Source organism: Python bivittatus, unplaced genomic scaffold (assembly GCF_059951505.1).
Source record: "Python bivittatus isolate LINGU-HERP-01145 unplaced genomic scaffold, Pbiv_v1 ctg000570_np1212, whole genome shotgun sequence".
Classification (NCBI taxonomy): Eukaryota; Metazoa; Chordata; class Lepidosauria; order Squamata; family Pythonidae; genus Python; species Python bivittatus.
Window position 1 is genome coordinate 10,922,134 of NW_028277097.1, and position 25,700 is coordinate 10,947,833.

The following is a 25,700-nucleotide window of genomic DNA, read 5'->3' on the forward strand; positions in this document are numbered from 1 at the left end:
CACATTAATCTGCATTTTCTGCTTAAAAGAATGGCCTACATGGCTGTAAAAAAAACCCCTCCCCCAAATTTCTTCTCTACAATGTTTGTATATTTTAAATAGAAACAGCCAAGAAACATAAACAGTATCTGTTCAGTTTTCTAGTCTGATACGAAAGAATCCCCAGCATAATGTTTGAATGAATGGGAGGGAAAAAGCCTTTGCAGTAAGGAAGATCAAATGAAGGGAACATACAAACAAACCGAAGCATGTATGGTGCAAAGCTACTTCAAAACCTAAGCTGGCTGAAGAATATTGTCACAAGACAAAGCATTGTTACTCACAGTTTTAGAAAAGCCTACACAATATATAAAGGTGAGCTTATATGTCACCCTGTGGACTGGAGCTGACCCTGAGGAAAAGCCTTAGTGCAGAACAGACATCCATATTTCCCCCCACCATATAACAGGGACTAGTGGTTTCTAAGACAGACATCTACAGTTAAATACAGAGCTATTGAATATTGGTAGTATTAAGCACTAACACAACGATGGTATCACAGCACACTTGGCTCCTTCATGCAAGCTATTTAAAGCCCTGTCAGAATTGAGAAGCACAGTACATTAAAACACCAGACCAAATATTTTCAGGCTTAACAGATCACATGCAATTTTCAATACACTACAATTTATTCCTTAAATACCTTATGTCATCTGCTGCACAATCAGGAAATAAAGAGGTTCCTTAATGCTTGTGTCACCCTCTAAAGTAGCGAATCCTGCCTGTCATCAGCCTCCATGGAACTTGCCCAATCAAAAGACTCCCAGGGCTTTTAAGATTGTCTACTTTATTCCGCTTGAATACAACAGACACCTAAATATTAAACTCCATCAGAACACATTTTCTTTCCCTCAACTGTTTATCCTCTATTTTTATTTGTTATTTTCCATGGCTGTACATTTATAATACCAATTGTCAGCCACGACAGGGTGGACTGCTGTAACTTCACAATGCACATAAAATTCCAGGGTTACTGATGATTTCCTGTTTTAGGAAGTCACTGTTTCTAGCAAAATAACCACCAATGCAGGGGAAAAAAAAGTCCTCCAATACCTTCTTTAAGAGCCTTTGTTCTTCCTTTTGCCACTGCTTCATGTTACTTTCCACTCCCTTTCCCTGGAGCCTCCAGCTTCAGCATAAGATGCAAAATGCCTGCTCTTTATCTATGTATACATTTCTTTTTTAGAGAAGGAAAGCAAATATTATCCAAAATCTAAGGCTGTGAAGCTCTGAGGCAGGAGGAGACATTCCTTACCAGCTGAAGCACTGTCCATCCGGTTCCCATTTGAATGTCATTAATGTGAGAGTATTGTAATTTAGCCTCCTAGTAATCCACTGGAGTTCTGCAAACCTTTTAAAACAGATCCCCTCCACTGGACTGCTAAAATGTTCGATGCAAGATTATTTAATTAGCAAAATTCACAGTATGTTGGGAAGGCGTACATATGCTAATTTGTATAAAATGTACGGTTTGTCTTAAAATGGTCTTTGACTTCCAGATCAAAGCGAGGTTATCTCATTTGAGCCAACAAAAAATAAGAGGAGAAGGGTAAGAAGTCATCATGTTGATATGATGGGGGAAAAGATGTTAAAAGTTTAATGACCAAGTAATTCAAAACAGCTCCCTGCCATATGGTCCCCAATTTATGACTATCATACGGGGCCCTCTTCTTTTATGAGTTAACAGTAGGGAGGAAATGTCTGCCTATAAGGTGTACCAAACAAAGGCTGATTATGGTAAACCTTTATAAACAATAGCTCTAATCCTAGATAACCTGAATCAGTTTTAACAGCATTTCTTCTCTTAACTCAGACCACTGGTTATTCTCCAGTGTGTCTCGGTATGCAATCACAAATTGCGTTCAGGCTTTGTTACCATGTTGTGCCCAGGCTCCTATAGTTACACCCTCAAGAAGCACCATAGCTCACCTTGTGTACTTTGACCTGTGACAATTCTTTTAATGCCAATGATCAGTTGTAAAGCCAAAGTTGTACAACCACAGCAAACCTGAACGAGTTAAAGGCAGCCCTAATCAATAGGCCTGAAAGCGAAACAAGAGCATGCCTCTTAAAGCTCATTTTGCAAATGCTTTCATGCGCAATTTTACAACAACACTGCTTTTGGCCTTTGCACAGATGCACAACATACATACGCATACACAGTTTTCATTTTTCCCCCCCCAGAAAAGAAACCCACAATACAAGCACTGTTAAAAAGAAAGAGACAGAGAGAGATCAAAGTAGCAATCCTGAGACACATACATAAAAGGGAAATGCAAACCAACCCATTTTTATTTTGCTCAGTTTAAAAACAAAACAAGCACCTACATATCAAAGTGTCCCACTTAGCAAAGGAAACAATTTTCTTTCTTTCTTTCTTCTTAATAAGGGTGATAAACTTCAGCTATTGTCCATTCTTTTATAGCATTACCATTATTATCGTTGTTTTTAAAGGCATGAACCAGCTGAAGTTATCAGCCATTGCAAATATGCACATACATACACAGAAACCTTTATGACTTATATTAGCCACATACCAGTGCTGTGTGTCTAAAGTGTGCATTCACATATTGTTAGGGGACGGTATCTGTTCTGCAAGATCCTCTGCTTTTGGCTGCCATGGAGGGAGGGAGGGAGGCAGGGAGGGAGGGAGAAGCCATCCCACTGTAGTAGCTGAATGACTGCATTGTGTTCAGGAGCTGAACTGCCTCAAACCAGTTTCAGCCGGTTCTGGTCACCCTACGTAAAAGCTATGGCAACCCTCGCTGAGTTGCCAACAAATCCTGAAAACCAGAGTGGTTCGGTTGTTTTCTTCTCTGGTGTGAAGAAGATTTTGGTCCTGCTTCTCCCCCCTGCCCACCCCCTGCAATCTCAATCACAGCCCCTTACACACACACGCACAGAACATTCGACATTATAAGCTTTCTCCCTTTTCCGTCCACAACTCACCTCCCAGAACCTGGCTGAAAAGCTGTGTGTGTCTTGAAGCTAACAAAGAGAGACCGCAGTTGGGGTTTTTTTTTTTTTTTTTAATGCTCACAGGATCTCCTCTTGCTGCATGAAGGTTACTCAGCCACAAGAGCAAGGGGGTGACTGCTAAGCAGGCCCCCCCATTTCCATGTCTGTTCCCAAGAGAGTGAGATGCTTCTGTTGAGTGACATACTTTCCTATGTGCTCTCAACATTGGGGCATCTACAAGCAAGATTTCCATGCTCTCAGATCACACATCTGTACAACATTTGGAGTGGTTGTAAAATATTCCTTACTCTTCACAAAGTGCTTATTATCAACCTTTTCTATCCACCTCCAAGCCACTAGCAACTTACACGTATTGTAGCAACAGTTGTTACAACTACAAGGCCTTCTCTTCACCTATGCAAGACTCCTTTCTCACAAGATGCCCACCCTGCCATGAAGAAGTTAGTGCAATTTTCCATATACCTCACTGAGATGTAGGTCCACCTCTACTTTTATTTAATAATAATAGATAAGTGAACATCGGCAGGTGTTGTTTTTCTGCAACTTGAAGCAAGGTGCCATGAGAAGTTGACTCTGCCTTCCACAATATTAAAATACAGATGCCCCTAAGACATCCCAGATTTGGTGCTTTCTAGATGTGTTGGGACAGCAACTTCCAAAATTCCCAGTCCTAGCTGTAATTCCTTCCTTGTGCCTTATATCTGCTCTGCACTTTTTAACTTATGGCCTTCATATTTTCATTCAGAGATCAGCCTTTCTTCCTTCTCCTTACCAAAATGGCTTCCAAATACAACCTCAATAGCTGTGAGATTCCTTAATTTCCATAGTCTAAAACCTCCTATTTTCATAATTCAAAACCTCCTCAAAGAGAGTTTCTGAAACTGGGCTCTCAAAAACCATCTCGCTCCGTTTGTCTCCTCCAAGAATTATGGATCACACATAAACATTCTGGGCAGCTGTCCAGTCATGCATTGGTTGTGATGGGAAATTCTGGCCCAGTGAATATTGCAAAAATACAGCTCCCAGCTTCCCTCACCAGTAACCATGCTGAGGGGGCGTTGTTGATTGTACTTCAACAACATATGGAGAGCCAGAGGTTCCCAGTGCCATTCAAGGTAAGAACAGAAGCCACCATTTTGGTAACTGTCTGATTGTCACCATCCAGTAGTTTCCACCATCCTTATACAAATGCACCCTCTAAGCATTTAAGTATAAATGACCATAAACCCTTATCCCATACTTCTCAGTCTTATTATAACAGCAGGACTGATTTCTTGGCTGCCTCTGTAATAAGAATGCCAGTGCAACTGCTAGTGGTTGGCTCCAACAGTACAACAATCAAATATATAGCATTCCATTTCACATGGTGGTCCACCAGATGCATTTAAGAAGCCCACGAAGAGGACATCAAAGGAGCCCTCCTTTCCTATTGTGTGGCCACATCTAGAATACAGTGTACTGTTCTGGTCTCCACATTTCAAGAGAGATATTATGGAGCTGGAGAAGATGCAGAAAAGGACAATCAAGATGATCAGGGGCTTGAAGACAAGATACAATGGTTGGTGAAGTTTGACTTAGAAAAAAGAAATACAGGAGATATAATTAAGGCTTATAAAATTATACATGGTGAAGAAAGAGTAAACTGGTAGAAGTTCTCCATTTCCCATAATACTAGAAATAGACACCACCCAATGAAACTAATTAGTAGAAGATAAAAGGAAATATTTCTTCATGCAGCATGTAATCAACTTATGGAATAAACTATTGCAAGATCTGATGCTGGCCATTATTTTATACGCTTCAAATGAGGACTAGACAAATTCCTAGAGGGCAGTTCAATCAGTGGCTACTAGCTCTGATGAATGGGCGTAGGGGAGTCCACCCTTAAATATTAGGTCCAGGGCAGCAACAATGGGAAAGGAGGGTTCCATTGATCTCCTATCTGTGGGCTTCTTAGATGCATCTGGTGAACCACCACATGAGATGGGATGCTGGCTAGATTGGCCTAGGCCTGATCTACCAGGGCTATTCTCACATTCTTAAATACAGTACAGATATTTACCTCACAAGGAAACCCAGGTGCACCTCATGCTAATCTCCTCCTGACTCTACATTTGGACTCAACGCAACCCAACCCCTTCACCTATAGGTTCTGCTGCAGAATGGGCATCAACCCTAGAAGAACAATTTTGCAATGGCAATGATTCCACCAAAGAACTTTGGCATCGTACATACTTTTTTCCATTATATTTTTTCTACTGTTACTCACCATTTTCTCAACAAGGTGGACCCTAGCCATGGCTTCTTTATTCTAATTATTCTTTCCTCCTTCTATGCACCACTGTCCTTATGTTCTCTCGCAACTATACCTACCTCACAATTATATTGACATTGTTCTGCTGGATAACCATAACCCAATGATTGTATTATAAATCAGTAGGCTCTAACTAATGGAAATGTCCAGTCTTACAAGCAAAAGGACCAGTTTCAGCTTCTATCATCTCTGTTAATGTGATGGCAAAGACCACTGTCACTGTAAGAACTGGGAGATCACTGATAATCAGAATAGATAAACTTTCCTGAACTTATGTCCTCCATGGGAATTGAAATTGGAGGACATCAGCTTGAAGGCATCAGTAAGGAAGGCTGGAGAGCACACAGAAAAGACCGATGGAATGGTACAGTGGATTGGAGTAATACAATACTCTATATTCAGCTGCTGCTTGAAGAACTCCTCCTCCATTTGGGGGCAGTAATGAATGGAAACACCAGACTTAGAGTTATGCCAAAGAGGCTGCTCCCACATTATTGTTACATCCCTATCACAGCTGTCAGCATGGAAAACAACTTTGTCATTGACACTTGCATACACCATCTCTGTATCACACAGCCTTAACCACTTGGAAGTGAGGTTCTGGCAACACCCGCTTTACTATATGGTTATTCCTAACCAAGGGCTTGTGTCTACTACAGACAGTTTCCTTTTCATACTTTCAGTAACTCAAAGAGGTACTAAATAAGGATTGGCTCAAACACTTCTGCCTAAGTGGATTTCAATCTCAATCTCTCCATTTCAAGAGTGAAACTCTATCCACCCAAAAAAGTTAAATTCAGATTCAGATGATTCAAAGTCACATGACTATAATCTTAAAAATTGTTGTTTCCAGCCTTGTGGTTAAGAATGTCTGGAAATAAAAGCCATGCAAAGTTTAGCAAGTAGCTAAATGGGCCAGAAATGGATCTCGATAGGCAGACATAAATACCAGCCATGCAACATGCACTAAGCAATTGATCAATGGGTCAAGGCAACCCATCCCCCTCAGCACCCAGGTAAGGATATGTCACTTTGCTCATACCTGATCATTTAGTGGGTCATTTATCATCACTCCCCAACCTCCAGATGTCTTGTGACTATAGATATGTTGGGTTGGTCCTACAATGATATAAAGGTGAAGCGACCTCTTCCATGTGCCCTTCCATATCTGATTTTGGACACACATGACCTAGCTCCAAAATCTGCCTCAACCATCAGTTTGGCTGACAAACTATTCCTGGTTTTTACAGGGCAGATGGCCAGGAACTAGGGCCAGAAATAATGGACATAAGTTGTAGCTACCTAGATTTAAATATAAGGAGAAACTTCTTAATGATAAGATCTGTTCCTCAGGGGACCGGCGACCTATAGAGGTTGTGGGTTCTCCATCTCTGGGGGTTTTTTAAGAATAAACTGGACAGGCACCTCTCATAACGATTTGATTGGTTCTCCTGCCTGTTGGGAAGCCTTTAACTAGGTGACATTTGTAGCCCCCTCCAACTCCAAATTCTCTGACGCTCTCTTCCAACCTCCACGTATTTCCAATATGGCTGAGATGGCCAGCAAAGGCCGGCGTTACCTGAGAGAAATCTCCAGGGACTTTACTGGAACCTCCAGCAAATGGGCACAGGCTTGGATGATGCTCTGAGGAGGGCAGGAAGAGGGCCTGAAAAAGTCACCCCATAGTCACCCCTGCCGGCGCTGCCCTGCGCTCGCCGTCTGGGCTTTGCAGAAGCGGAAGGCTCGTCTGCGGGGAAGAAGGAAGACGGGCTGCCCGGCGCCCGTGGCGAGCGCCTCTGCCAGGCACGACCGAACGAGGCCTTGCTCAGTCAACCATTTCTGCGGCCGCATAAGCCAGCTCTTTATGGCTTCCAGGCGGGCGCGCTCAAACATAAAGCAAGGAGCGCAGCGGCGCCAGGCCTCCCCGAGCTCCAGCGAGCCCCGGGTCGCCAGTCCTCCACCCGAAGCCGGCTCTGAAAAACTCGGGAGGGAGGCTGCGCCTCCGCCCGCGCCTCCGGCCTAATCTCCGGCGGCCGACCCCTGCCTGCACCGGGACGCGCGCGCGGCTGCTCCCCCCCGGCCGGCGATTGCTCCGGCGGCCTGGCTGGCCCCTTCCACGCTGGTCCCCGGTCCTTTTCCGTGGAGGCCGCCGGCAGTTCGACTCCAGCGGGGCAAATCTAACCCTTGCGGGAACGGCGGGCCCGGAGCGGAGCGCGAGGCAACCGTGGCGGCTCCTCGTGGTTCCTTTGCGGGGCTCGGCGTGGAGCCATAGCCGGCGAAGGGAGCGTGAAAAGCAGTGCTGGGGAAGGAGATGTGTGCCTCCCCGTCCCCACCCCAGTGTGTAGGCTCTGCAGCAGCCAGGCCCCAGCAGGGTGGACGGAGGCGAGGAGAAAGGAATATCGATCCACAGAGAGATGGGCATTTGTGTCTCTGGAAAGAGAGACCGAGAGAGATCTATCCCCGCTTCCCGACCTCGCATGCAAACTCTTCACCCCCATGCAAACAGACCTGCTGCTGCTGGTAGCTTTTGGGCAAGAGGCCAGGGTGCTGCCACGCGGGGAGGGGCCGATCCTGCCAGGGTGCTTTTCAGACAGACATGTTTAAGCATTCCCTCTCCCCGCCAAGGCGCCTGCAGCCAGAGGCCTGGCTTTAAAAGATGGTTGCACATAAAGGCACGCAGGCAGGCAGACGCAGGGAGAGTGAGGCTTTGGCAGGGACGAGGAGGGAGGGGGGAAAGGTGGGGGCGGTGGGGGCTGCCTCTCTAGCTTGGGAAGAAGAGGGATGGATGGGGTTGGGGGGGGAAGCGCTCTCCCCTGTGGATTCAATTTAAAACTTGCCACTGGAGTGTGAAGAAGAAATGGTGGAGGAGGAAGAAGGGGGGAGGGAAAGGTGCCCCCCCCCCGCACGACCATTATTAGTGCTTCTGAAGCTTCCCTTCCTTCCCCTCCCCGTCACTTGATAAATCAGGGATTCCCTCTTGTGGAGAACGCAGAGAAAAAGAGGTTTTTTTTGTTTTTTAAAAAGGCATTCAACACCTCCTCCTCCCCCCCCCCCCGGCATGTTTTAATTACCGGCGAGGAAGAAAGGAGCAGCTTGAAAAAAGGGAGAGATCTGTGGATGCTCTTCCCTGCAGGAGTGGAAGGGAAAAGCTGATGCTTTTTTTGTTTCCCCTAATTGCGAAAAAGTCGATATATTTTATAACATAAGCAGAAAGGGGAAGGGTAGAGGGCTTAAAAAGAAGTACTTGGCACTACCAGGGACACCTCAGTCGATGTTCTTAACTGAAAAACTAATGAAGTAGGTCCATAAAAACACGTGTGAGGATAAATGAGGACTGGTGTGCCCGTGGCTGCTGCCCTCTTCCTTTGTAGCCCCCAGATTTCGTGCCCCACCTTTATTGCTAATAATGGCTCTGGACACAGCCCCAAGTGCTATTCTTTGCAAATAAAAACTGCAGCTCAGGGCTTGGTTTGGAAATGGGGCCATCTGCTCCCCCACAAAGAAGGAAGGAAGGAAGGAAGGAAGGAAGGAAGGAAGGAAGGAGAAAGAAAAAAGAATGTTTTCTACTTAAGCACATCCAATGAAGGGGGAGCCTGTGGCAGTTGGTTCCACTTTGGGACTGCTTTTACAGACATCTTCTGCTCTCTTGCAATTTATTCTGCGTTCTGCACTGTGGAACTAGAGCAGAATTTGACCTTTTATGAAATATTAAGATATTTGAAGGGTGCTATTATATCTCCTTTCCATTGCCTTTTCTCAAAGCGAAACAGACCAGCTCTTTCCATTTCTCTTCATAGGTTTTAGTTGCCTTGGTCATCCTTGCTCACCTTCTTTGAACTTGTCTGAATTAATCCGAATCTTTGACGAAAAGGGGCGCCCAGAACTGGACACAGGAGTTCAGGTAGGTCTAATCAGAATAGAGTGGAATAATTTGGAAATTACAGTTCTGTGGATGCAACCTGTTTTTAAATTCCACATGTGCCTACAGGCCCAGAAAGGCTGGAGATCCTGTTTAATGTGCGAGAAAACTCTGTTTTACTGCAGCCATCACTTTGAAAACTCTTCTGTTTAAAATGTTTCCCTTCAGCAAAGAAAATAAAATGTTACAGTCATGGTAACATTTGTGAGATCAAACTAGGAAGTCCCATTGCTTAAGTGAACGTGGAAACATATTTACTTCTCCCCCAAAAGAAGGTGGGTGGTTGTGGAATAAGAGAGGCAGACTAATAAGGAGCAAAATGAATCAGGCTAAACTGGTTTGAATGGGGTTTCCTCTTTAAGGGTGTTTGCGACCAACCACATACTTCCGCTTTAGTCTTGCCTTGACTCAACATTATCTCAACTTATGTAACAAAGTTGCTAGTATTAAAATCCCTTCATGATAAATCTGTTTTAGGTTTGAGCAAAAGTCTTAAATAAAAGGAAATTTAAATCATGTTCATTACTCATTTATACAGATTTTTTTTTAAAAAATGGCCCCATAAAGGCAAGAACCCCATTGCTTTGCTTTGCTTTATTTCATTATTTCATTTCATTTCACTTTGCTTCTTCTTCAGTTATCTGGTTACTACTTCTACAGTTAATTTCCATGCCAGATCTAGAAGCTGTGTTCATTTTCCAGTTTATAGCAAGTGTTTGGTTAAGGGTCAGATCTGTTTTGCCCTTTCACCCCACAATATCTTGGTTTTCAAGGCTCACATATGTCCAATGATTTCTGATACAACTCAAAAGTCGTGATACAGTAGATTCAGACAACTACTGTACTACAAGTATATGCATGCTACTACGGTTTATTCTCATGAGAACTTTATGAGATTAATATATATGGCAAAATTACCCAATGCAAGGACACTCATACTGAAGAGGGATCACATTGGAGAGAATCTGATTTGCTTTGTGAACTGCATGTGGAGTTCTGGAAAATACTCAGTCCACTCTGAATCATGGTGATGTCTAATCTGACATGATCTCCAGATCAAAAGTAGCATTCAGAAAAATGAGCTCTGCCCTTTCATAATTTACCATGGTGAAGAATAAATGTGGCACATTTCAGACAGAGTTTGAGAATTTTTTGTGCAAAGAACAGTTGGTTATAAGGAGTGTGGTAAAGCTGATTATCAGGGACTGAAGCAAAAGTGGAAGAGATTTATTTGCAAGTCTTTTTCATCAGATAAATTGGTTCCAGTCAGCTAACTAACATAGTTCTAAAATATGTCACATAGTTGCTCAGGATCTAAAACTGGGCAACAGTGAGGTAGAATGACACATTTGGTTCCAAGATGTTGTAATTGGTACTGAAGATTTGTGGTGATTCAGATTCAGAACAGAGCAAGTTTAAGCCCATGTGGGAGGATGAAAATTTGTATCAAGTTACCCCACTCCACCTTGGAATTTGGGCTTTGGCCAAAACTGAGACACACTCCTAACTTTCAGTGATCTGTACATACTGGTTCAGAACAAGTGGCACATTAACTAGTGATTAAATTAATATTGATTAAATTAATATTTGGTAAAAAGTTATCTGTATTCACTATCCATCTTACTATTATGTATGTTGATTTTAACTTCACCTACTCACACAGATTTTCTCATACATTCACAGAAATCTATTTGTGTCTACTTATCTGTTGATAATGTGATCTACACTCAAGGACTATTTCACGTATGAAAAACTGTTTTAAACTTTTCTGGTTTCTTACAGAATGTGTCCCGAAGAGTCTAATCTTGCTTCAAGATTTTCACAAACAACAAAGATTTTAAGGTGTCACTACAGATAGGTTTGTTGATGGTCCATATGATTCAAGAACGTGGAAAAGGATCCAGACGGAAGTACGTGAGTCGGAATAGATTCATTCTGAAAGCCTCCTCCCATTTACGTCAGATAGTTACCTGGAACTGCCATCTCGTGGCAACCTGGAGGCAACGTGGAACATTGCAGCATTAAGAGTGGCCCCTGAAGATCCTGGTAAGAAATGAGGGCATGAAATAAGATTGGCTTGTTGAAAGCTACACATCTGCTAATCTAACCCCATATTTTTATTGTTGACAAGGTCTTGAGATAGATGCTTCTTCTGTCATGGTTACCATCCCTGATTTTGCTCTCTAGAAAGCCCCACCTCTTCTCTGAGTCCACCTTTAAAAAATAATAATTAATAATGACCACAATACCCAATAGGCAGAGATGAGAAGGGGAGTGCAAAGATGATACTTGGATATGTGGATCCTCTTAACTCTAAAGCCCTGATCTTGGAAATCTATTAATTTAATGAATATTTATTTATTTGATCTGTTACAAAATATTATAAAAGTACACTTGCCCATCACTTTGTAGTTTACAAACCACAGTGGCCCTAAACTAAGATCAAACCACATTGTTATGATGTCAGGCACTGATTTTTTTTACCCTTCAATGGATTTAAGTCAACGGGATGTGTAGGATCATTCCATTTTATCTTCTAAATATTTTATGAGGTTGGGTAGGCCAAGGGAGAGGACAATTTGTCAAAAGTCATCAAGTCCCAACTTCAGGATTTGGGAGAATTTCTGAGCTAGGGACCCTCAGTGGATAACCTAATTCTTTCCTCTTTTCTTTCCTTGATGTTATATGCAACATAATAGTGACACTATCACTTTTAGGATCCATGGACCCTTTCTATATCCCAAACATCCAATAATGTCTGACACCATCCAACTAACACCAGTGGTGTTCAATTTTTTAATCTGAAGATCTGATCTTTAACTCTAAACTGCAAATTGGTGTGCCCCATTTTAAAACGATACCCTAAAATTCTATCTAAGTAGAATAGAATTGTTATATCCATATTAAAAAAACCACCTGTCACCCAACCATATCCCCTGCAATTATTGTTGTTTAGATTCATATCCACCCTTTTCTCCAGGAGCTCAAGGTGATTTACATGGGGATCTCCATTTAATCCCCACAACCGAGCCCTGTGTTGTGTATTGACCTGGGAGAGAGGGACCAGCCCAAAGTTAGCAGAAGATGGACTTGAATCTGGGTGTCCTCCGTCACAGTCCAGTGCCTTAACAACTGGCTCTGACTTGTTTTTTAAAAAATGCATTTAGCCTCAAAGAGTGGGCGTTGAGCTTAAACCTCCCCCATGAGGAAAAAGGCCCAGCTTGGGGGGAGAGTATGAAATAACTGCGGTATGGCTCTGAAACTTAAAGTACGATCGGACACCAGCCAAATACAAGGCGTGAATTGACCCTTCCATTCTCGAGGCTACGCGTAGCACACAGGTTCCTGCTCCTGATCTTGAGAAGACTTGAATGTTATGTTGGGATCCGGTTGATGCAGGTCTTCATTTACAGAGGAGACACCCAAAGATAGTCCTCTGTTTGAAGGGCCGCTCACCCAAATCCAGTTTCAAGATGGGACCCCAGAGGCCTTGAAGCGGCTCATCAGCATTTAGGATTTAAGCATCAACACAGAGCAGATGGTGTCTAGTCATAATCTTCCCACTATAATAAGGTTAATTACAGTAATTATAATTTATTCTTAGCAATTCTGCCTATATTTGCATCTGTTCACATATGCAGATTTTATGCAAATGTAGACCCTCTTTTGTGGGCAGGAATGGCAGTTTGGTTTCCCCTACCCAGGGAAGAGATCTAGAAAATATTGCTCCATGGAACAGAACCGCAAGACAGGAAGTTAGGATATTTCAGACCAGGACTATGTTGGCCATTTCAAACACTCATTTCCTTCTCTTTGAACCATTTGAATTCTCTTTTTCTTTCCATTTCAGGAGAAAACACACTTGTTAGTATTCCTGAGTCATATTGTTAATATTCTGTGATTCAGACTCAGTGGGTATTAAATACATCAGTGATGAACACCTGGTCGAGTTCAGCTTCTCTGCTTAGGAAAACTGCAACGTGTTTTTCTCCACCTTTTCCTTTGTAGTGCTAGACCTATGGCTTCACTTCTTTAATATGTACTAAAGATATGCTGCTCATCACTGCATCATATGTTGCACCCGTGCTTGATAAGATAGCAACCCATACAGATTAATAAGCCAATGCTAGTCTTTCCCAGATGGCCTTGTCATCAGTTATTCAGGCCCTGTGTGCTCACCTGCATGGTGACATAAAGGAATTCTGCATTACTGACATTGAACTTATCCAGGTTGTTGTATATCTCATTTGTTTTAATAACCTGGCTACGCTCTTGAGTATAGAGGGCTCCAGTGCTAAGTAATGGGTACTGAGGTGTGTCCATGACTGCCCGTGCCATTGCATTCTGGACCAGTTGACTCTCCCAGGTGGTCTTCAAGGGCAGCCCCATTTAGAGTGCATTGCAGTAGCCGAGCCAGGTGATTAGGGCATGAGTGACTACCTGAAGGATCTTCCTGGTAGATGGAGCTGTGCAAAGGCCTTCCTGGCCACAGCTGCCACCTGCTCATTAAGCAGGAGTGTGAATCCATGAAGACCCCCACATGGTAGGCCATCTTTGAAGGGGGAAGTGCAACCCTATCCAAAGGCAAAGGGAATATCCCCATAATTAGGTGGCCCTCAAACCCACAGCCACTCAGTCTTGGTAGGATTGAGTTGGAGACAGTTCCTCCCCATCCATGTCCAGACAGCCTCCAGGTACTGGGGCAGGATTTTGACAGCCTCACTTTGATGGCTCAAAAGTGGGTCAAAAGATATAACTGAACCCCAAACCAGTAGATGTTGAATAGGAGGGAGAGCTAATCTAGCCACCCCACAAAGAAGGGGCCTAGGGAGCAACTTGTACCACAACTAATACCGACTGGAACTAGCCCTGAGGGAAGGAAGAAAACCACCATAGAATTCTAACCCCTGGAGCCGGTTTAGAAGGATACTTTGACTGATGGTGCTGAAAGCCACAGAGATCAAGGAGCACAAAGATGGATGCATCAATTCCACCCCACCCACTCTGGCTTGCCTCAGGTCATCATTAGAATTATATTGTGCCAACAAGCCGTTTCAGGTGTTCTACAGACGATGACAGAGGAAGGTGTTTGTTCAGCAGGTCCTGTCTGAGACCGTCTCCTTCAGAACCTGCAACAGCGAAATGTGTGTATTATGTGCTAGGATACATGATGAGGTTGATGACAAGAATGGCCAAACAAGAACATAAACCAAACGCTAGGCATTTGGTAGGCCATTACAGGATTCAACAAAAAAATTGCCATCTTTGGTATCAGCTGTGAATAACAACACCAACAAGGACACATGGAAATAAATACCCAGGTGATGAATAATATGAGACCCAAGGAGACCCAAATATTTTTTTTAAAATATTTTTATTATTAGAATAATGAAATACAAAGGAAAAAATAGTCTATATTAGATTGTGACAGAAGAATAAAAAAAAGGGAGACAACTACTGAGCTTAAATAAAAATGTGGGAAAACTTTCTAGTGACACATTCTCCCCAATCACAACCTAGATATTAACACTTTACACTGAAAGTTATCGCTACTATCTATTTGAGTCCACTCATCTTTCCTAAAACCATATTCCAAATCTCTAAATTTGCCTGGTTATGAAATGTGTAGCATATAAGGGAACCATTCCTGCCTAAATATAACCTGTCAATGCTGCCATTGCTGCGTATTCTTTCATTTTGGTCTGAAATGGTCCAATCTGATATCGTCAGCAACTGTCCACTATTCCAGTGTGGTGCCAAATTTTGTTCTTGCAACTGTCAGTGTATATCTTAGTAAATTGTGATATTTTTCATCTCTTTTTCATCTGGAATCATACCTAATAAAAATACTGGTGCTTTCCATTCAGATTTTATTTTTAGGATTTTCTGAATATTTTGATGTATTTCTTTCCAGTATTTTTGAGCCTTTTTTTACATAAACATTACATATGTTAAAATGTTCCTCCTTTGGCATTTCCAATGTTCATTGTCATATAATTTGTCTATCTTGGTAATTACTGACGGAGTTAAATACCATCTGTAAAACATTTCATACCAATTTTCCCTTAAATTATAACTTGGAGTAAATTTTATTGATTTTTTCCATAGCTCTCCCATTGTTGTGCTGTGATAGTTTCTTTGAAGTTTTGCATCCCTTTCATTATACTTTTTTTTTGTTCCCTCTCTGTGTTATATTTCAACAAAGATGTGGCATAGTGATTAAAGCATCAGACTAGGGCCAAGGAGGTCAGGGACCTCCTTAGCCATGGAAACTCACTGGTTGACTTCGGGCCGGATATTTTCTCTCAGCTTGTCCTACCCCACAGACATGTTGTGTGGAATGGTGGGAAGAAAGAGGCATCTTATCTCTTCGGCAATCGAAGCCAATGTGCCATAGGGGTCAGTCCCAGTAACAGGGCAGGAACATTCTGCAGCAGACCTAAGTGGTCAATGGGAGCTAGGCAGATCCCTGCCCTTACCACACGATCACCACCACCACCATCAAGATGTCAGAGGTAGTCTCTATTGCAAGGTTTATGTCAGGAGAAGAGCAAAATACTGAAGTATATACTAAAAATTAGGAACTGTTGATAAGAACATTTGATTTATTGAGCATGAAGTATAACAATGGTTATTTTGTTACTATGGAAATACTCCAGATTTACAATTTTGGACTGATGACCTGTGTTTGCTTTCTGCATATCAGCTGGCTCTTTAATGATATAAATGCAAGATTGAATAATAGTATTATTCCACGTGGTCAAATTTTAACGCTGTCTTGAAAAACTGAGCTGTTTTTTATATGTACCATAATATGTTTTTGCTTTTATTTTTTCTTTCTTTTTGGTTTCCCTCCCTCCTTTTTGTATACTAAAGTAATACAATTTAAATTTTAAAAAGTGCTCTACCATTGAGGTTTAGCCTATTTTATTTATTTGTTTGACTTACAGTCCACCTTTCTCTTTGTTGAACACTCAGGGCAGCTAACAAAAATGACATCAAATGTTTTTTTAAAAAGAGAGATTAAGTTACAATAAAATAGGGCTATCAGCCTAAAAGTCCAGTGGAAAAAAGACACTTTTAGACATTTTCTGAACATTGAGAGAGTAGAACATCTTTTTAGCAGAGCATTTTTGGTTGGCCACCAATTAAATTAGAGGGACCCATCTAGTTGAGTCCTATTTTCTGTGTGAAGCACATCTAAGCCAGCTGGATGAAATGCACGTTCAGTCATTTCTCCCTCCCTCCCTCCCTCCCTCCCTCCCTCCCTCCCTTTCTGGATAAATAATCATTTTTATGTGTAATTAATTTTCATAGCCTGGACTCCACCTAGAAACAGATTAAATAATGGGATATTGGTCAGTATGCCTTGTATGTGTTACATGATCATGTCATACTAGCATGGGAAGAAACCAAGATGTGGTTCAAAAGCAAGTCATTAAAATAGCCTGGAGTTTTCTCGCAGGCAGGACAGGTCCTACCCTAGAGAGTGGATGCCAAAAAAAGACAGAATACAGCTGGTACACAGAGTTATATGTGACAAGTGACCTACCCTTCAGGACTCTGTGTCACAATTTAGCCTGGTCTTCTCAGTTGATGTAGTAGGGGATGATGGGACTGGAAGAACCAGAAAACATACTTGGGACATAGCCTGCTACACATCGTGTATTTCAGTTTTCCTTTTGATTCTGATGCATTTTTTGCTCCAGTCTTGATTGCTCTTGGGTTCTGGATCCAATTCTGATCTTCATTTTTTTTTTCCTGGCATACATGATAGAAAATGATGGAACAGCTTAATAGTATAGCCTTAGGAAAAGCTGTGTACAAGCGTGCTTTCTGGTATCACTGATGTGTAATGTGTGACCTCTAGTGGAATAGTTTGGGAATACACTCATAATCACCTGGGTAGAACTGAAATCAGAGGAATGATGTCATGCCTCTGAAACTGAAATGTGTTTATTCTCCTTCCGTTATTCCTATGCATAGTTATCGATAAACTTGCCAGAAAGTATTGAAGGTTATAGTTATTTAAAGTTTGCTCCCCAAATTAAGGGTTGTAAATGTTTCAAGCTTTCAGCAAAGATGTTTGACTCCTATAGATATCAATTCTAGAGAAATTAGCATTAGGCGTGTTTTCAGTCCAGATACTTCAGCACGTACTTGATTTCCTCACTGAAATAAATGGGGTATGAATAGATTAAATTCTACATAGGTAGATGGAGAACTAGAAACCTCAGGCAACCTTCTCAGCCCCCTACCATTCACCCATAGAATGCAACCTTGCCAGTCAACCAGGGCAAGGGAACCTCCTTGCACTATTCTGGGGAGGCATCCAGTCGCAAGCTTTCTTTCTAGGGTTAGACAATGATCTTGGCAGCATGCTAAATAGCCCTGAGCAGTTCTCCCATCAGTTTAGGATTGCTCTCTCAGTGCTTTCTGAAATGTGGTTGAGTGTATCAGTCATGTAAGGGGAAAATGGTTAACTTCAGGAACCTTAAATTTTTAAAAACAAACAGAAAAGAGACTGTAGTGTTCCTGGAGCACAGTTACAAAAGGTCAGGGTTTCAAGTCACAGGACTGCTGACTGAGATTTAACAGAGACACTAAGAAAAGATGAGAGCAATACACACACCTCCTTCATTCTTGCTTAAAACACTTGATTTGCTAATCAAGGCTATCAGGATGGAACTAACAGACAAAAAAGGCATTAGAAAAAAGAGCACATCATGTCCAAGAAGTTTGCAGAGTGCTAGATCAACAGTGGCATCAGAACCAATTCTGGAGAACTTTGGATTTGGTGGATCCAAATGGTCCTTTGAAGTTGAGACCAAATGGTTCAATTTATTGAGTGGGCAATGGCACCACATTCCAAAAGGCAGGACTCCTTATGGCTGAGAGGAGCATCACTACAAAAAATGTCCATTGAGAGGAATTTCCTCTGGAGTTCCCAGAGTTCACTTGGGATTTAATGGAAGTGCGGGAAGCCAGAGAGGGTGCAAACTGGTACGGAGAGGAAAGACAGGATATGTGTATCCACCATCTTGTAACTAGGAAAGGGGAAGAACGCTCCATTCCACCATGAGAATTTCACCAGAATGCTTTTCTCCTTTGGAAGAAAGTTTAAAAACACATTCCCTTCATCAGACTGAATGAGAACAGTAAAGAAAAACTGCAGGAGAATTGTTCTGCCTGGGTTTTACTTCAAAATCACAAATGGTCCAGATTATATGATGTTATATATATATGATGTTCTCCAACACTTACCAAGCTTTTACTGTAATGGGAATATCAGGTTAGCAGACCATTTCAAGTTCTTGAAACTTTCCCCCTCTTCCTCACAATACAGTAATCCCTTCCCTTCCCTTCCCTTCCCTTCCCTTCCCTTCCCTTCCCTTCCCTTCCCTTCCCTTCCCTTCCCTTCCCTTCCCTTCCCTTCCCTTCCCTTCCCTTCCCTTCCCTTCCCTTCCCTTCCTTTTGTCTTAGTATTAGCTATTTTGAGTGTCCTATGGGTAGAAAGGCAGAGTATAATGTGAAATATAAAAGTATAATAAGTGAATCTACTCATAACAAGACCAGTTCAAATACTGGTAATATTCAGTATTAAATACATCCAATTTGGTCCCTGTGATCTCCAGATTTACATTTTAATTTCAGAACCAGCATCATTTATACCTGTATACCAGAACTTTGCTGGGGAGAGGAGAGAGAGTAAGATTTGATGCCTCTTTGAAATTCTCTGATCTGTCTAAAGAAATTTTTAAAATGCCCAAACATTTGTCCACTTTTAGACAGTAGGAAAAATTAAACCTCATGAAAAGGGGAGGCAGTGTTGTGTCAAAAATCAAGTGCATTGTCATTTTCTGTGTTTGTCTGATGTCAGCTCCATAAAGTAATATTCATATCTTAATTCATTCTTAAGTAGAGTCTTCTATGTGGTCACTAAGAGTCGACACTGACTTGATGCCACATAATTAATCAAAATATATCCAGACTTCAAAAGCAATAGCAGTTTACCCCCACAAGTCAATAAACAAAAGATAGAGGCTGTTAATCTATTAAGCAACATGCATGAAATCGAAGCATTTAAAATTAACTGTACCAAACAATGTGGAAAGCCGAAAGTTCTGGGAAATTTCACAGCAGATTACGTGCTGGCATTAGTTGCTTTCAGCTGATCCTGTGCCAGTGCTTATGAACTGTATGCTGGAAGTTCCCTATTCCTGTGAGACAATTCCTGTGCCACATCTGTTCTCAACGTATCCTCTGTGATAGTTGGCAGCTCATTATTACCTTCGGCCACTGAAGCTTTTGGCTGTGTAGGCTTTGGCTCAACCCTGGCAAGACCGGGTGGCTTTGGGTTTGGGGGCCTTCTGGATCTAGGAATTTACCATCTTTGGTGCTTGATGGGTGGCACTGCCCCAAAAAGACCCTGTGCACAATCTGGGGGTCCTCCTGGATTCACGATTCCTGCTCAAAGAGCCGGTGGCAGTCATGGCTAGGAGGGCCTTTGCGCAACCTCGTGCTGTGTGCCAGTTGTGTATGTTCCTGGATTGGGAGGCTCTATTCTAATCACTCATGCCCTGGTCACCTCCCAAATGGACTACTGTAATGCGCTCTACATGGAGCTGCAAAATGATACTTGAAAAGTATCTGGAAGCATCAAGCTGCTGCAAAAAGCGATGGCACGGGCAGTTATGTGTGCCCCTCGAGCTGCACATTACACCTCTGCTCAGCAAGCTGTGCTGGTTGCCAATCTGCGTATGGGTTCAATTCATGGTGCTGGTTATGACCTTTAAAGCCCTATAGGCATAGGGCCAGGTTATTTGAAGGACTGCTTCTCCCCAGTTTCATCTACCCATACCATCAGGTCCAGCAGGAGGGGGCCCTTTGTCTGGCAGGACCCAGGAGGAGAGCCTTTTCTGCTGTGGCACATCTTTCCCCACAAAGGGAGATCGGCCCCAACTCTACTGACCTTCTCGAAAGCCCTTAAAACCTGGTTTTGTCATCGAGCCTGGGGATCCCACAGAATCTTATGGAGGCCGCAAAATGGATATCCTATTTGTAAGTTTTGGAATGCACTCTCCTGTGCTTTTGTTTTATTATAGTTTTAACTGCTTTAATTGTATTTTAATGGTTTTGTTTTTTAATCGTTTGGTTTGGTTTTTGTTACTTTAATTGTGTGTGCCACCCAGAGTCTCATATGTGAGATGGGCAGTTAATCAATCAATCAATCAATCAATCAATCAATCAATCAAATAAATGAAGTCGGTGGGAGTTGTATGCAAATTCATACGAAAAATGCCAGAAGCTGGCAATTCAGTTGTTCTGTCACAATCTCTGCTTCAGATGAGACTGTCAGCTTTTTGGTCTGTGCATGACTGGAGCTTCTGAAGGCATCTGATTAGCTCTTCTGTGACACAAAATATTGCACTAATGTAGATAACATTGGCCTGATGAAGCACATCATGATCAGCAGAGGGCCTTGTGGAGTAAAGCTGAGCTTTGCTATAAATGATAATTTTTCAATATTTTTCTAGTGTCTAGTCATTACTACTCCACAGAGAGCATCACAAAGATTTTAGAAACTGGAATTATATTTCAAAGGATTTATGCAGGTTAAAAAAATGGAGCAGTAATAAATGGTTGGAAGATGTTCCTGAGCTGACAACTTCCAATATATTAGTATTACAACCCCCATAATAACCAGATAGCATAGACAACATGTCAATTAGCAATGCTGGTAATTGTAATTCTAACATGTGCCTCATTAGGTGGCAGGCAGCCACCTAGTCAACCTTGGCTGATCTCAAAAAGCTCTTCAAGGTGAGATCTGCTTAGTATCAGGTGGTCTGTGAGCTTGACTGGAGTGAGGGCAAAGGAAATTTGTTACTCCAGAAGCTGCTGTAGCTTAAATGAGCAGGACACTGAATGAAAGTGTTTCCTCTGTCCCAAATCAGGAAGAGCCCTGATTGACTCATGCTGTCTGTTCTCAGCATTCCAAGGTAGGCAGGAGCAAAAAGGATCGCGTGGCCAACTTCAAAATACTTTGGGGGGGCAGAGAAACAGACATGAAGCCATATGGAAAAACTCTTTCTATACTGATACAGTCATGCTCTATATTTTTGTTGACCTTACTCTTGACCATTGAGCTCAAGAATTCTGCTTGTTGCAGAAAAGTAGCAGAATTAGATATTTGGAAGTTTACTGGGTACAAAAGTTACTTAGATGGCTACAGTGGGGTGTATTGATTTATTTACTTCCTCCACTTATTAAGAGGAGCTACTGACATAGAACTGAGAATACGTGCAGAAGTTTGGTCACCAAAATATTCTCCAGTCAGTTAACCAATGCAGGTACCTGTAAGTTGGCCTAGGCAGGCAAAATGGCCCAACATTGAAGCATCCCCAAATCTACATCATATCATTGCATTAGGCTATCATCTGGACGTGCCAAATGATACTTTGTTATGCATCTGCACTGATATCATCTTGTGCGAATTTACCTTCCCTAAACAAGATAGGGAAAGCGTGCAGCGTGTGGCTTCCAGAACTTTTTCCAGCCCCTTTACCAGTGCTGGCTATAGGAGGTATCTGTTATTTTCTTCTGTGTAGTGAAGTAATGAATTGTATCAGAGTGTGTCTGTGTGCACTCTTTCTGATTGGAGCCATCAGTGTGTGTGCCTATATGGCCTTTAGCACGTGTGTGGGTGAGGGTCTAATCAGAATAGGTGTTTTACTTGTGTAGCACGTACAGTATGAAGGCCTTATCTAGGTAAATGCATATGTGTTGCCTTTGTGCATTTCTGCTCTCCCCTGGTGTTGTGTTTGTATGTGATTCTGTATGTATGTGTATGCTCCATTCTGGGTCATGATTTAGAGGGAGGGGGCTTAAGAATGAAGGACTTGGCAACATTCTAAACTGCTGCCCGTCTGCCTCCCCCATTAAGATGCCCAGGATTGTCTCTCTGCAACTGCCAGTCAGATCCAACCCATTTTGACCTTGATTTTTATTTTGCTGGTTTGTCCCACCAGATGAAATTTGGTCCCATTCCAATCTGGTTTTGGACAGATAAATGCACAGAAGGATACACAGAACGAATCCCAAGATCCTTTACATAATTTCTTTGCAACATTCTGTTGTCTTGGAAAAAATAAAATAGTGGAATATGTCCTACATGTGTGCATGAAGAGGAAATAAGAGCCCAGGTCAAGGAGTTCTTATAAACTGTTATATTTGGATCTTTTGAGATGTCTTAATTTACCAATGTTAAAAAAAATAAGAAATGCAAGAAAAAAGCCAGAACAAGAATTCATGTCTTTACTGGTTATTTCCCAACCTCTTTTGGGAACAGGGCAATAATAAACAATAAATACTGTAATGGGATTTGGATGAAGGTGCTTAAATGACTAAAGGTGACCTGCTATCTGATACAAAAGTAAGACTATGCATGAACTGGAATACATGCTTTGTTTGGAACCAGGAAGATACCATCATGTTCTGGAAATTCTGCTGAACAGTTTGGGGATAGACAGAGTCCAGCAGAAACAAAACTAAGAATATTTTGGTTGTTTGGGGTACTGGAAGAACAAAATCTGGAGTCATCATGGAATGACTTTGGAGAAGACTCTTAAGAATATTGTGGACAGCCAAGAAAACAAACCAATGGATCATCAAACAAATCAACCCAGAGTTCTCACCAGAGGCATATGACCAGGCTCAAATTATCCTACTTTGGACACATTATGCAAAGACCGAGCTCTCCGGAAAAGTCTCTAATGCTGCGAAAGGTGGAAGGAAAGAGAAGATGATGATGACCAGTAGCAAGGTGGATGGATTCAGTTGCAACGGCAATGGGTCCACTGTTGGAAGACCTGACAGACCAGGTTAGGGACAGATCATCATGGAGAAAATCCACCTATGTGGTCACTAAGAGTTGGCACCAACCTGATGGCACATAATCAAAGCTACACAAGCTTAAGATGTGTTTTATAAGCCATGATTGATAAGCACTATGGGTGACTTCCATATGGCCATTGTGACTTTATTAAACAGACCATGTTTAAAATAAACAGTGGCTTAGCACAATGAGTAAACCCAGATAATGAAACAGCTGGTGTTTACATGTTTACACCTTTTTCTTTCTGGGCACAGCCACTGTGGTAGAATGGTTAAGGTTTTGTTTGTCAGAGAGACCTGGGTTCAGCCATGGAAGCTCACTCAGTGACTTGGGACTATCCTTACTCTCTCTCAGTCCAGCCCACCTCACAGGGCTGTTGCAGAAAAATGGAAGGAAGGAGTGGTCTGTACGCCATCTTAAGTTTCTGAACGAAAGGAGGGATGTAAATCTATTAGGAGTTGACACCGACTTGATGGCACCCAATCGATTTTAAAAAGGGGGCAAGCCTAATGCATGTTACTCCCTTTCCTGCTCAGCAACTGCCAGTGTAGCGTATCCCACTGGACTTCTGGCCAGTTTCCTCTCTTCACCGCCACCACCACCAAGGCACTGGCCTGTGTACTGTGACTGCCTCAACAGTAAGGAAGAGCAAAGGAAGTAGGTGCTTGGTATCCCTTAACTTCCTTTGACACCCACTTCTCTGAATTGTAAGATCATTCTGTGATGGCTCCTTTTCAGACTTTGCAACAGGCCAGTTTACCTTTTTCCTCCCCAAACATTGCTTAAATGTACGCCTGGTTCGCCCACTGGGATCTCCTGACTTTATGGCCCATTTGCTCTTCTCCCTCTCCTTGATGCCTGGGAAAGTGAAAGACTGGCATCATAGCTCTTGTATGTCTCTCAGTCAGCACATTAAAAATTCTGTATCTTAAAGGTAAGAAAATGCAGAAGACTGGTGCTTAGCTTCTGCTTATTCTGACAGTCAGTTTGCTTGGTCATTAGGGAGTCATTTCCCACAGAAATCTAGTCTGCCTTTACTGAATTCCTTTTCCTCTTTCACCTCGCAGGGGATAATATCTGGGAATATTGCAACTTGCATTTCCGGTTGTCTGAAAACATTTTTAAATCTCTTTCTCCCTCAACCAGTCCTGTAATTCCAGTGCATTGGATCCAGACAAGGGTGCCACCAGACCCTATAATTTCACAAAAATGCTACTGCTCTCCTTTCAGTATCTAAGATACATGAACAGCATTCCAAACTACAAAAAGGGTTGGCTAAGGCTCATGAGATATTTTTAAACTTCCTGAGAAATCAGATTCTAGTTCATCTGTGGTCTCCACAGGAATATTGCTCAGGTCTGAGTCTGATGAATGTGACCATTTTGACTGCCATGCAATTAACGTATCTGGCACCATCCTGCAGTGGCATCTTGGCGGCTGCATCAGGCTTTCTATAGGAGAAGGACTTGATTGGACAAAGCCTGTGTAAGAGTGCGGTTGATTAAGGTGAGATGGGCAGAATCCAGCTGCTCCTGTGCCCAGGGACTGGGCAGAAGAAGGGTCATTAGGCAAACAGCAGCTCTGGGAACAGCTGCATTTTCCAAATCCTTGGTGAATGCGCAATTTAGCAACAAGTGGCTTGCCGATGTTAACCACCTTCCTTTCATCCACAGTGTCCTCAAGTCCCATATATTCATAATGCAGGCAAACAGTGAATGTTAAATCTTCCTATGATTTAAAGGGAAATATATTAATAATGATAGCCTTTTACTGCCAGGCATTCAAACCAACACAATATTATTACTGCAATCAAAGTATCTCTATACGCCTATCACTACATTCACAAAGCGGACAGACACATACACTAAAGGATGCTGGCCAACTATTTCTAACGTTCGGCCATCACCATGTTATGCCAGATATTAGAAGTGGAAATGACAGTCATAGGCTGACTTATTCTCCATTTATGTTACATGTATAGAATGTGGCAAACAAAAGAATTTCACAAAACTAATTTGCTTTGAAAGGTAGACATTCCACGGAAAATCAAACCAAGAACTAAATATATTTGGCCCAAATATATCCAATGTAACTCATGGTAGGACAGTCTTCTCCAAAATGGTGCCCTCCAGAACGCAGAATTACAACCCCCAGTAGTCCCAACTAATATAGGGAAAGTGGGGTTGGATCACCAGCCATGAGGGGGATTTGCTAACCAAATTACATGCTTTTTCTCCTTAGTCACACACAGCAGTTTCAGTGGATTAAGGCGGCTTCTTCGCTCAGAATAGTATCTCAAATTGTACTTCATTCTCCATTCATTCCTAGGCCCTTGTGATGGAATGGAATTATGAAGGCCACACTCAGGGAGGCAAGCATCCTCTTTCGTCTCCAGAAGGGCGAGGAAGAGAGAAGAGGATGAGGCTGGCACCTCCCTGAGGAATTCACTCTGTTTTCATAGCTACTGTGGGAACAGAGTTTCAGTCTGGGAAGATTCTTGATAGAGGTTGTAGCTAATAAACATCGCTGAACTGAATCTGCATGGTCTCCTG

General features: G+C 42.3%; 2 protein-coding genes and 1 long non-coding RNA gene across 10 annotated transcripts in view; 1 reads left to right on the forward strand and 2 right to left on the reverse strand.

The window, feature by feature from the left end:
* ZNF532 (zinc finger protein 532) overlaps positions 1–8,019 on the reverse strand; it is a 52,089-nt gene extending 44,070 nt beyond the window's left edge. For 3 of the 6 annotated variants that reach the window (XM_088152963.1, XM_088152959.1, XM_088152962.1), the window contains exon 1: positions 7,841–8,019. The gene's annotated coding sequence lies outside the window, so the exon portion shown is untranslated. Of the gene's footprint in view, positions 1–682; positions 900–2,576; positions 2,662–6,911; positions 7,817–7,840 lie in introns of those variants that run through there. The other 3 variants (XM_007421707.4, XM_088152960.1, XM_088152961.1) reach the window with 3 other exon arrangements.
* A 316-nt stretch (positions 8,020–8,335) lies between these two features.
* LOC112542024 (uncharacterized) lies at positions 8,336–25,596 on the forward strand. Of its 2 annotated transcripts, XR_015798296.1 has the most exons (4): positions 8,336–9,233; positions 11,034–11,297; positions 20,119–20,312; positions 25,477–25,570. It is a non-coding gene; the product is annotated as an uncharacterized LOC112542024 (long non-coding RNA). The 2 variants fall into 2 exon arrangements; XR_003085922.2 differs by lacking the exon at positions 20,119–20,312 and having other exon boundaries at positions 25,477–25,596.
* Positions 21,343–25,700, reverse strand: part of MALT1 (MALT1 paracaspase) — a 39,456-nt gene continuing 35,098 nt past the window's right edge. For both annotated transcript variants that reach the window (XM_088152964.1, XM_088152965.1), the window contains one exon: positions 21,343–24,876. In XM_088152964.1, the coding sequence (XP_088009090.1) occupies positions 24,424–24,876 (453 nt within the window). In that variant the 3' untranslated portion in view covers positions 21,343–24,423. The remainder of the gene's footprint in view (positions 24,877–25,700) is intronic.